This window comes from Oncorhynchus mykiss, chromosome 12 (assembly GCF_057628025.1).
Source record: "Oncorhynchus mykiss isolate SJ-2025 chromosome 12, ASM5762802v1, whole genome shotgun sequence".
Lineage (NCBI taxonomy): Eukaryota > Metazoa > Chordata > Actinopteri > Salmoniformes > Salmonidae > Oncorhynchus > Oncorhynchus mykiss.
The window spans coordinates 78329239-78342019 of record NC_143033.1 but is presented as its reverse complement, the minus strand read 5'-3'; the positions used below and the strand labels follow the sequence as shown (position 1 = coordinate 78342019).

General features: G+C 43.6%; 1 protein-coding gene across 1 annotated transcript; it reads right to left on the bottom strand.

Annotated features, from left to right (window-relative positions):
• Window positions 1–1739: 1739 nt before the first annotated feature.
• LOC110538393 (E3 SUMO-protein ligase ZBED1) lies at window positions 1740–6638 on the bottom strand. The gene is made up of 3 exons (XM_021625185.3): window positions 6295–6638; window positions 5391–5735; window positions 1740–5273 (listed from the first exon to the last, which is right to left on the bottom strand). Exons 2-3 carry the CDS (start codon window positions 5725–5727, stop codon window positions 3664–3666), a joined length of 1947 nt encoding a protein of 648 aa, XP_021480860.2. The 5' UTR covers window positions 5728–5735; window positions 6295–6638; the 3' UTR covers window positions 1740–3663.
• Window positions 6639–12781: the final 6143 nt, after the last annotated feature.

Below are 12781 nucleotides of genomic sequence, written 5' to 3'. Positions count from 1 at the left end.
AACTTGGTCCTGGGACCCACCTGGGTGCACGTTTTGGTTTTTGCATTACATATTTACTTTCAAAAAGCATTGAAATGAATGTCCTTTAGATGATAAAGAGGGATTTTGATGTTAACACTAAAGCATTAGTCAACTTGTAGAGCTAACAAACTTAGCTAATTATACACGTTGTGCTACTCCACAAATACTACTCTAATTGATTGGCCAACATCGAGCCTGTGTACAATAAACGCTAATACATGTTGATACAATTTACGAAAGCTTTTCTCTCTACATCATTATACAACTCCAATTACAAAGGTGCCATGATAATTTTCGCTAAACAAGGTAAGTTAGTCTACTAATTGCCTATAAAAGTAAAGCCAATCATCAGTGAAAAATACAGTCAAATCAAGACAAAGTAAATAAATAAATGTAAATGAAGCAACAAAAGACTAATATAGAGACTTCAGTTTGATAAATCACCCTTCAGCCATATTATTGGTCCTGTGTGGTTCAGTTGGAAATAGTGTGGTGCTAGGTTGGTTTACATATACTGAAGTGTATGCATCTCCAATCCAAAATTAAATCTAGAAGTGGCTTCCTATTTGGCAACAAAGCATTCTTCACTTATGCTGCCAAACATACTCTCGTAAAACTGACCATCCTACTGATCCTCGACTTTGGCGATGTCATTTACAAAATAGCCTCCAACACTCCACTCAAGAAATTGGATGCAGTCTATCACAGTGCCATCCATTTTGTCACCAAAGCCCCATATACTTCCCACCACTGCGACCTGTATGCTCTCGTTGGCTGGCCCTCGCTTCATACTCGTCGCCAAACCCACTGGCTCCAGGTCATCTACAAGTCTCTGCTAGGTAAAGCCCAGCCTTATCTCAGCTCACTGGTCACCAAGGTAGCACCCACCGGTAGCACGCGCTCCAGCAGGTATATCTCACTGGTCACCCCCAAAGCCAATTCTTCCTTTGGCCGCCTCTCCTTCCAGTTCTCTGCTGCCAATGACTGTAACGAACCGCAAAAATCTCTGAAGCTCGAGACTCTTACCTCCCTCACTAGCTTTAAGCACCAGCTGTCAAAGCAGCTCACAGATCACTGCACCTGTACATAGCTCATCTGTAAATAGCCCATCCAATCTACCTCATCCCCATACTGTTTTAATTTATTTAGCTTCTTTGCACCCCAGTATCTCTACTTGCACATTCATCTTCTGCACATCCTACCATTCCAGTGTTTAATTGCTATATTGTAATTACTTTGCCACCATGGCCTATTTATTGCCTTACGTTAAGAATTATACCTCATTTGCACATGCTGTATATAGATTTTTCTACTATATTATTGATTGTGTTTGTTTATTCCATGTGTAACTCTGTGTTGTATGTGTCGAACTGCTTTGCTTTATCTTGGCCAGGTCGCAGTTGCAAATGAGAACTTGTTCTCAACTAGCCTACCTGGTTAAATAAAATAAACTCACTGTAGCGTACATCACTTTGGATAAAAGTGTCTGCTAAATGGCATTTTATTATTAATATTAAAATATGTAACATTAGCCATATTGGTGTGATTTCTATGACGCTCATGTTGTAAGTCATAGGACGATAATTGTTCATGGAAAACATCCCCCTCTGTATGTTTTCAACATAATCCTTATGACAGCCTTTGTTTGTGGTTGCACTACTAGTTTCATATTTTAGATTTTATTTTTACATTTCATGAAGACTTCCAAAAGCTCTCAGTGGCAATTTCATTGTTTTTATGTTCACATACAAAACACACAGACATTAGTTGAAATCACCACTGTGCAACTCATTGTGGGACCAAAGCAGCAATATGTTGATGTTTAATGGCTTTGCCTCATTGGAAAACTGTGTACTTCTTCTCAGTCCAAGTAAACAAAAAGCATTTCATGAATTTATCTCAAAATAGAGCTTATTTCAATCCACAGAAACGTGCGTGTTAGGTAGATAACCTACAAAATGGGCGGAATAACAAGCTTTTGCTGCATGGATATCAGGCACAACATTGGCAAAAACTCAACAAGCCAAGAAGTATCTCTGATAAGACTGAAAGGCAGAAGCTCAACAGGATTCAGAGCAGTCTTCCAGGATTTTTACTTAGTAAAAACGTATCATCCCAAAAAAATGCTATTGTCACTGACAAATATGAAGTATTCTTGTACACATTTTTACAATGGCCTTCCCATTGAGCATCCATATTACAGTAAATGTCTGTGAAATGTGTATTGTTTTAAGAGTAAATTGAAAATCCATTATTAATGTGTGCTCTTTACTTTTTAGTGACTGGCTCAACTGTTCCCTTGGCAAATAGTCTGGGTAGCCATTTGAGGTATCCTTGGCAACCACTTCATTTATTCACCTGTTGCCATTTCAAACTTGGGTTCTGAGTGGCACAGTGATCTAAGACACTCCATCTCAGTGTAAGAGGTATCACTGCAATACCTAGTTGAAATCCAGGCTGCATCACATCTGGCTGTGAATGGGAGTCCCATAGGGCAGTGCACAATTGGCCCAGTGTTGTCTGGTTTAGGCCATCATTGTAAATAAGAATTTGTTCTTAACTGACTTTCCTAGTTAAAAAAAGAAAGAAAGTGGAACGCCTCCGAGTAATCTTCCCCCCCATAATTTTCAAACATGAACCTTTTCAAACGCACATTGCCCTTTATAAGTGTCAATTGTAAGTTGTATACCAGCTACAGACTTCCTTGTCTGACTTGCATACATCACTAAGGTACCTCCAGTGAAAATGTCATTCAGCATCATCCCCATCTGCATCAATATGCATTGGATAAACCATCAGAAGACAAATAATATTTTCTTGACCTCAAAAAGCACTCAAAAGAACTCCATATGTGGTGATATGAATGTGAAATAACATCAATTTCACTTTGCACAACAACCATCACGATTACATGACAATGCAAAATAGTATTCAGTGATTTTTAAATATGTTTTAAAATATATTTTTAACACTTATAGTGATGTATAGGCAATATTGAATTCAGTCCACCCAGTAATAAATAAAATGTAATTGAGAGCCATAAACCAACCAGTGTTCCCGCACATTGGCTAACCGGGATATCTGCATTGCGTCCTGCCACCCAAAAACCCATATTTTATGCGGCTGCTACTCTCTGTTCATCATATACTTCAACCATATTTACATGTACATACTACCTTAAGCAGCCTGACTAACCGGTGTCTGTATGTAGCCTCGCTAATTTTATGGCCTCGCTACTGTATATAGCCTTTCTTTATACTGTTGTTCTATTTCTTTACTTACCTATTGTTCACCTAATACCTTTTTTGCACTATTGGTTAGAGCCTGTAAGTAAGTGTTTCACTGTAAGGTCTACACACCTGTTGTATTCAGCACACATGACAAATAAACTTTGATTTGAAATGTACACCCAAGTGTGCTGGTTGTTAGCCAGTGCAGCACTGCCCTCTAGTGGTTAAATGGCCCCCTGACAAATGTTCAAAATGTAGAAGACCACTTCTCTTTAAAAGAAAAAAGGCCATTTTAACATACTTTATACACAAAGCAGGAAGAATACATTTACAATGCATTTGGTAAATTTAATAGTCCATTACATACAGGCCAAACAGCATGAGAAGCACTGTGGACAGTATGCTGCTTGTGCTATACTAGACCTTTATTCAACAGCATTATCTGCTCTACAGCCTTCATACTGAGGCAACTCCTCTTTTTATTGAACACATCTCCAGCTTTGGTGAATATGCGCTCACATGGCACAGACGAGGCGGGAACACTGAGGTATTTCCGAGCCAGCTGGAACAGGTGCGGGTACACCTTGGAGTGCTTCTCCCAGTAGTGCATGGGGTTCTCCACTCGGTTCAGGTACGGGTCACTGAGGTAGTGTTGTACCTCCACCGCTGCGTCCGCCGTGCTGCTCTGAACACTCTGTGTCTCGCCCACTTTACTGTCAAACATCTCCCACAGACCCCCATCGTGGGACTTAGACGGAGATGTTGCCATGGAGACGGAAGCGGTTTCCATTGCCCAGGAGGTGTGGGGTGATGTCGGGGGGGGCGTCGTTGACCCGGTGGTGGACGGCGGCAGAGTGTCATCCTTGTCCGGATTTATCCGGATTAACGAGGCGCACTCGGAGGTGAGGAGCTTCACCGCCTCCTGAGCGTAGCCCTGGTTCCCGAAGGCCAACATTTTGAAGCGCGGGTCTAGGAGAGCAGAGAGAGCCAGGATTGGCTCGGTCTCCACCATACTGCAGCTCGTCTGAAGCTCCCTCTGTAGGTTAGATGCCAGCTGTGTAGCCGTAGGGTGTATGATGGCACCGTGCTTCTTCTCAAGGGTTATCTTCAGCATCCGGACAAGAGGAATGACCTTGGAGGCCGAGACGCGTTTCTCTGAGGCGAGCTCAGCTGTGGCCTGGTTGAAGGAACCCAGCACTCCGAGACACTGGTGGATGACCTCGTAGTCAGCAGATCCCAGAGGGATGATGTCCGTGTCCAGGGTGCTGAGAGCAGCAGCCACAGACTCCCTCTGATCAAAGACGCGTTCCAGCATAGAAAAGCTACTGTTCCATCTCGAGTCCACTTCCTGGATCAGCTTCTGCTCTGGCCTGCCTAGCTGCCCTTGCACCTCGGCTAACCTCATCTCTGCGTTCTGATTCGACTTGAAGAAAGACACGATAGCCCGCGCTTGGGAGCGGATGTCCTGCAGCTCCAAAGTAGCCTCCATGGACCTCTTAATCACAAGGTTCAGGACGTGTGCAAAAGAGGGCAACTGGAGGATTCCTAGTTTCTGAACCGTGGCTACCATATTGTCGCTGTTCTCTGTGACAAATGCAGCAACCCTGCTGTGGAGGCCCCAGCTCGCCACCAGTTGGTTTTTGGCCTCCTCAATGTGGATCACTTTGTGGTTTTCAGGGAGCTTAGAAATCCCAAGGAGGAAAGTGGATAACTGGGCATTTTCTGCTACCAAATGCCCTGTCACTGAAATGTAACTGTGCTTATCAATAGAAGTCCACATGTCCGAAGTCAGGCTGACAAAGTCAGAAATTACCATCTGAGATACAACATTATCATTGATGAATTCACACCGAGACCCCACCATTTTCTTCAGCGCTTGTTTGTTTGGAAGATTGTAGCTTGGGTCTAGCTTTTGGACGAAAGCAGCGAATCCCTCTTCCTCGACTACTGAAAATGGCTGGGTGTCTTTAACCAACATGTTGACTAGGGCATCATCCAGGTCTTCTTGTCTGGTGGTCCTGACTGTGAAATAAAACAGTATAATCAATTCAAATTGAATTAGATGTACACTTAATGCTAATCTAAATATAACAATTGATTGAAACAGGATGAAAACCATCTATCCTAAAGGAAACAAACCTTGGATGTGGTGTCCAGCAGCAGCATTGTTTGTAAACATTGAGTTTAGTCCTGTAGTACCAGAGAACGATGAGTGGACTCCAGCACTACTAATTATTGAGTTAGAGAACGTTGAGTGGACTCCAGATGTTGAGTTGCTTGTGCTTGAGTGGGCTCCAGATGTTGAGTTGCTGTACCAGGCCTCGCTTGGGTGCCTTGATCTTAGGTGCCTTAACATGGCGGAGGTGTTTTTGTTGAAGCTAAGCCGTTGTGAACAGAGGGCGCACTGGACCTTATTAGGTGTCACTAGAGTGAAGTGATCCCACACCAGTGAGAAGGCTCTCTTAAACTCAGTCATCGTCTGGCCTGCAAAATAAAATAAAATAAAAAAAACTTCAATAATCTTGCCGCAACAATGTAGTAAACAGATCGAAATTGTTTTGGTTGCTTATGGGAAACAACGGTTACTAGGTGTAAATAATTAGGCTTGTGTGAGCTACGTGTAACGTTATTAGAAAATGTGTAGTGGGCGTGATTTAAAATGAAGGAAAAACTGGAAATCTAGCTAACGTTACATTTCTACTAATCTGAACAGTTCTTGTTTGTAGCTAGCTAGTTGGCTAGCTACATAAATCTCAAACAGGGCAGAAAATGAAATAAAAGGATCAGGATTGGAAGTCACAACGCTTCAGCTGACATGATGGGGTTCACACGTTCAGGTCTGTACTAGACATAGAGATCCATTCTAATGCTATGGTGCTAGTAACTAGTTAACGTTAGCTAGCTGTGTGGGTATGTTGAGCAAGGCTTATAGGTCTGCTGGACAAGGTAAATGTCGGACAAGTAGCTAGCGTTGTGTCTGTGTTTTGGCATCGTCATTTTATTTTAAAACAACAGGAGTGCATGGTTGCAAATATTAACTTACCTTCTTTGATTATTCGTAATTGAATGTAAAATATATAGTCATTGAGCGCTGTGTGCTTCTGAGCGCGCGATTTGATGATGTACGTCGCAGAATTACGTCACCTCCGATTTTCGAACCGCTTACTGCCAGCTGTTTTGACCGATTGAGTGGTTGCGTTCGAGTTTATGTCAAATCCGATGGTCACTGCCATTCAAAGTGAGTTACATTATGGGGATAACATTGTCCGACTTGCGCCTACATATCGACTGCATTAACTTTACAGAAATCATGTGATCAAAGGTCATTAAGTTTTGACTGCTCTTCACCAACTTCATCCTGCAGCCATCGCCTGAATTATGGCAGGCTCTGAATGTGACCAAAGACATGACGGAAACAGTAATTGATTGTACAATGAACACCCATATGATTTCAGTTTGTGAGTGTGTAATATGGGGGTTGAAACCATGTTTATTTCGACATTGTAATGAAAACTTTCTTTATCAACACTTCCATGTTGATCTGAGCCTTGCTGTTGGAAAACCACATTAGTGTCCAACTTTCGGATGTCACAGATGCACCTCCCCCGACTTCACTCCTTGACTTGTCTTTCGCCTTACTACTCAAACGTGTCCCGTGTCTTTTCTGACGTTAGCAAAAGTTGTTTCAAATCTTAGTTTAAAGTTTACTCATATTCATTAAGCTATTGACATCTATTGACTGTAGGTATTGTAAACCTTTGTCACAGTTAGTCTATGTGCTGGGACTGCTCAACCCAGACCCTATAGGCTTTGGCTAAGATTTTTCTCTTTACATTTTATTCCTAACAAAAAATATTGATTTCAAAGTTTACAAACCATACAATTCTATGCACAAGGACTACTTTTAACAATTTACACAGAACATTTCACAAAAGCACATTCACTGTGCAGATGCAAAGTTTGGTAACAGAATTATGGTAAAATCTCCCTCAGTTTTTTATGCAAACATGTTTAAAAAATATATATCTGCTCCGAATTAAAATTCAAAGATGTCTGTAGAAAGAATGGGATGTCAGCTATGACATGACACCTTGAGTTTGAATACATTTAATTTGGTTATTGAATTACAGTAGGTGAAGTGGATTTACATCTGGTAACGGAATTAAGGTAACAGAATTTACACCATGGTTTCCTGATCTGTACAATACAGAAATGCATTATTATGGAAAGGTAAATCTTAATGCTACAGCATGCATGACATTCTAGATGATTCTGTGCTTCCAACTTTGTGGCAACAGTTTGAAGAAGGCCCTTTCCTGTTTCAGCATAACAATGCCCCTGTGCGTAAAGCGAGGTCCATACAGAAATCGTTTGTTGAGATCGATGTGGAAGAAATTGACTGGCCTGCACAGAGCCCTGACCTCAACCCCATCGAAAACCTTTGGGATGAATTGTCGTGAAGAGGGCACGACAAAACTATTCCCCCTCAGGAGACTGTAAATATTTGGCATGGGTCCTCAGATCCTCAAAAGGTTCTATAGCTGCACCATCACTGCCTGGTATGGCAACTGCTCGGCACCACAGAGGGTAGTGCGAACGGTCCAGTACATCACTGGGACCAAGCTTCCTGCCATCCAGTACCTCTATACCAGGCAGTGTCAGAGGAAGGCCCTAAAAATTGTCAGACTCCAGCCACCCTAGACATAGACTGTTCTCTCTGCTACCGCACAGCAAGCGGTACCGGAGCACCAAGTCTAGGTCCACGAGGCTTCTAAAACAGCTTCTTACCCCAAGCCGTAAGACTCCTGAGCACCTAATCAAATGGGTACCCAGACTATTTGCATTGCCCCCACCCCCCCATCTTTTACACATCTGCTACTCTCTGTTGGTATGATCTATGAATGTCACTTTAATAACTCTACCCACATGTACATATTACCTCAACTAACCGGTGCCACCGCACATTGTCTCGCTATAGTCTCGATATTGTTATTTTACTGCTGCTCTTTAATTACTTGTTACTTTTATTTCTTATTCTTATCCGTATTTTTAAAAACTGCATTGTTGGTTAGAGGCTCGTAAGTAAGCATTTCACTGGAAGGTGTTGTATTCAGTGCATGTGACTAATAAAATGTGATTTTATTTGAAAGCTGACTGCGAGCCAGGCCTAATCGCCCAACATCCGACCTCACTAATGCTCTTGTGGCTGAATGGAAGCAAGTCCCCACAGCAATGTTCCAACATCTTGTGGAAAACCTTCCCAGAAGACTGGAGGCTGTTACAGCACCAAAGGGCAGACCAACTCCATATTAATTAAGCTTTCATTTGACACCCAATTTGATATGCTCCTATTAACATGTTGGTGCTCATGGGTCTTTTTAGATGGACATGCCCTAAAGATACGCCTTGTAAGGCCGATTAAATGATGGCTGTATAGTCAACGTTACAGATTGGCTACTGGAAAACGCTGCCCTATATTTTTCTACTAACCTGGGCCGTTTTCCAAAAGCATCTTAAGGCCAAGTTCGGGAGGCAGCGCTCAGGATTCCCTCTGAGGACCAATCTCTCCCGCCCTCACTGCGCTATCAAAATTAAATGAAATGTATTGCATACTCTAATAACCTATGAGATACGCCTACGCAGTGCTATTCCATACATAACTCACTTGAGCACAGTACACAACTCTTCAAACAAGGTTTCACCTATTAGAGTCAAGTGCTTCATTCTATATCTAGAGGACTCCTGATGTCTGCAGGAGTGATAAGTATATTTATTTTTTGTCTTTATCTGTTGTGGTCTAGTACTGTCTTTTTGCTGGCTTGGGCCATCTACTTTAAGTGCTGCCTCTCTTCCCACTGTCCTACTTGGTGTGTGACCTGCTGACTGCTCATAATTTGCAGATAGTTGTTGACACATCAACCAGGATCAAGTGGCAGGGCAATTTGTGACTTGTTTTGGTAAGGAGGGTGGTTTCATCTATTTTCTGAGTATATATAACCATCTCAGTGGGCTTCATGCTATTGCTAGTTATTTACAGATTATCTATTTTGTTCTTTAGTAGCTTTGTCAACTATGTGTGTCATGCCCTGAATTTAGAGAGCATTTGTATGTCTCTATTTGGTTTGGTCAGGGTGTGATTTGGGGTGGGCATTCTATGCTTTTGTTTTCTATGATTTTGTATTTCTATGTTTTGGCCGGGTATGGTTCTCAATCAGGGACAGCTGTCTATCGTTGTCTGATTGGGAACCATACTTAGGTAGCCCTTCCCTCCTTTGTGTGTGGGAAGTCAACTTTGTTTGTGGCACATGGCCCATAAGCGGCACGGTTGTTTTGTTTATTGTTTTTGTCGCCGTCATTTCTAAATAATAGGAATACAGTATGTACGCTCACCACGCTGCACCTTGGTCCACTTCCTTTGACGGCCATGACAATGTGTGTGTTTTCAAAACCTGTTCGCACCTATCTCTGTAGACGTTAAAGACGTTCCTCACCCCTTGGTCTCAACCCTTCTAATTTAGTGTACCCTGCGCGCACAACACACGTAAACACCGAGTTTATCTCAGCCTATGCTGCCCTTTTTCCCCCTCCTTGCCTCTTTTCACCTCACCCTTTCCCAACTCCCTCTAACTCACAAGGCAGGCAATACGCTTGACTTCATCTTTACTAGAGGCCGCTCGCCTACTAATCTCACTGCAACCCCACTCCAGGTCTCTGATCACTACTTTGTTTCGTTTTCTGTCACCCTTTTCTTCAACCCTAACCACTCAGCCCCTACCGAGATGGTCATGTACCGTCGCAATCTTCGCTCTCTCTCTGCCACTACTCTGTCCTCTTCTAACCTATCATCTCTCCCTTCTGCTAAATCATTCTCCCTCCTGTCTCCTGATTCTGCCTCTTCGACCCTACTTTCTTCCCTTTCCGCATCCTATGACTCGCACTGTCCCCATTTCTTCCTGTCAGTTCTGCCCTCCCCTCCTACTCTGTGGCTGAGTGACTCATTGTGAGGGTACAGAACAGGGCTGCGGGCAGCTGAGCGAAAATGGAGGAAAACAAAACTTCTGGAGGACCTGATTCAGAGGACCATCCTACCCATGCTAGGTTACGGAGATGTAAATTATAGATCGGCAAGTAAGGGTGCTCTCGAGCAGCTAGATGTTCTTTACCATTCGGATATCAGATTTGTTACCAATGCTCCTTATAGGACACATCACTGCACTCTATAATCTTCTGTAAACCGGTCGTAAGACCCACTGTTTGATGCTTATTTATAAAACCCTCTTAGGCCTCACTTCCCGCCATTTTAGATTTCTTCTGCAGCCCTCATCCTCCACATACAACACCTGTTCTGTCAGTCACATTCTGTTAAAGGTCCCCAAAGCACACACATCCCTGGGTCGCTCGTCTTTTCAGTTCGCTGCAGCTAGCGACTGGAACAAGCTGCAACAAACACTTAAACTGGACAGTTTTATCTCAATTTATTCATTCAAAGACTCAATCATGGACACTCTTACTGACAGTTGTGGCTGCTTTGTGTGATGTATTGTTGTCTCTACCTTCTTTCCCTTTGTGCTGTTGTCTGTGCCCAATAATGTTTATACCATGTTAGGTGCTGCTACCATGTTGTGCTGCTGCCATGTTGTGTTGCTACCATGCTGTGCTGTCATGCTATGTTGTTGTCTTTAGGTTTCTCTTTATGTGTTGTGTTCTCTTGTCATGATGTGTGTTTTGTCCTATATTTTTATTTAATGTATTTTTATTTCTAAACCCAGCCCCCGTCCCCGCAGGAGGCCTTTTACTTTTTGGTAGGCCATCATTGTAAATATGAATTTGTTCTTAACTGACTTGCCTAGTTAAATATAAATACAAATAATCCTTTAACTTCCTCCTCTTTATGTTCTCTTCCTCTGTATCCGCTGCTAATGCCACTTTCTACCATTCTAATTTTCAAGCTTCTGCCTCTAACCCTAGGAAACTCTTTTCCACCCCCTCCTCCCTCTCTGCGGACAACTTTGTCAACCACTTTGAAAAAAAGCCCTACTCAGCCTATTGAGTCCCCTGGTCTCCCTCACACAGAACTATCCTACGCCTTGACCTCGTTCTCCCCTATCTCTCCAGATGACATCCTGCGACTAGTTAAGTCTGGCCCCTCGACAACCTGCCCGCTCAACCCCATCCCCCCCTCCTTCCTCCAGACCATCTCTGGAGTTCTTCTCACTTCCCTCATCAACTTATCCCTGACCCATCTGACTTCAAAACGGCCCGAGTTGCTCCCTTCCTCAAGGAACCAACACTTGACTCATCTGACGTCAACAACTATAGACCTCTCTCCCTTTCTTTTCTTTCCAAAACACTTGAGCATGCTGTCTCTGATCAACTTTCTCATTATCTCTCTCAGAACGAGCTTCTTGGCCCTAACCGGGTCACTCAACTGAGACTGCTCTCCTCTGTGTCACGGAGGCTCTCTGCACTGCCAGAGCTGACACTCTCTCCTCTGTTCTCATCCTCCTACATCTATCCGCTGCCTTTGACACCGTGAACCATCAGATCATCCACTCCACCATCTCAGGGCTGGGCGTCTCAGGCTCTGCATACTCTTGGATTGCATCCTACCTTGCAGGCCACTCCTACCAGGTGACGTGGAGAGGATCTGTGTCTGCACCACGTACTCTCTCTCACTACTGTGTCCCACAGGCCTCGGTTCTAGGCCCTCTCCTCTCTATACACCGTCACACAGCTCCATCATATCCTCACATGGTCTCTCCTATCATTGCTATTGAGCATAACACTCAACTACTTTTCTCCTTCCCCCCTTCTGATACCCAGGTGGCGACATGCTTTTCTGCGTGCCTGGCAGATATCTCAACCTCGACAAGACAGAACTGCCCGCTCAAAGATCTCTCCATCATAGTTGACAACTCCACAGTGTTGCCCTCCCAGAGTGCAAAGAACCTTGGCGTGACCCTGACAACCCTCTGTCTTTCTCTGCAAACATCAAAGCAGTGACCCGCTCCTGCAGGTTCATGCTCTACAACATCCGTAGAGTACGACCCTACCTCACACAGGAAGCAGCACAGGGCCTAATCCAGGCACCTGTCCTCTCCCGTCTGGACTACTGCAACTTGCTGTTTGCTGGGCTCCCGGCGTGTGCCATTTAACCCCTTCAACTTATCCAGAATGCTGCAGCCCGCCTGGTGTTCAACCTTCCCAAGTTCTCTCATGTCACTCACTCCTCCACACACTACACTGGCTTCCAGTCGAAGCGCGCATCCACTACAAGATCATGGTGCTTACCTACAGAACAGCAAGAGGAACTGCCCCTCCTCCCTCTGAAACCCTACCTCATCAAACAGTATCTTAAATAATCCTCCACCTCACCTCGACCCCCTCACCCCAAAATAAAGTATTAAAATTAAACAGCACTTTTACTTGACCCCACCCCTTTCTAGCTCTCTACTGATAGCTACATTATTGAAGAAAAATGTCCTTTCTATGCCTGTGCTGTGATATGTGGTTGTCCCACCTAGCTATCT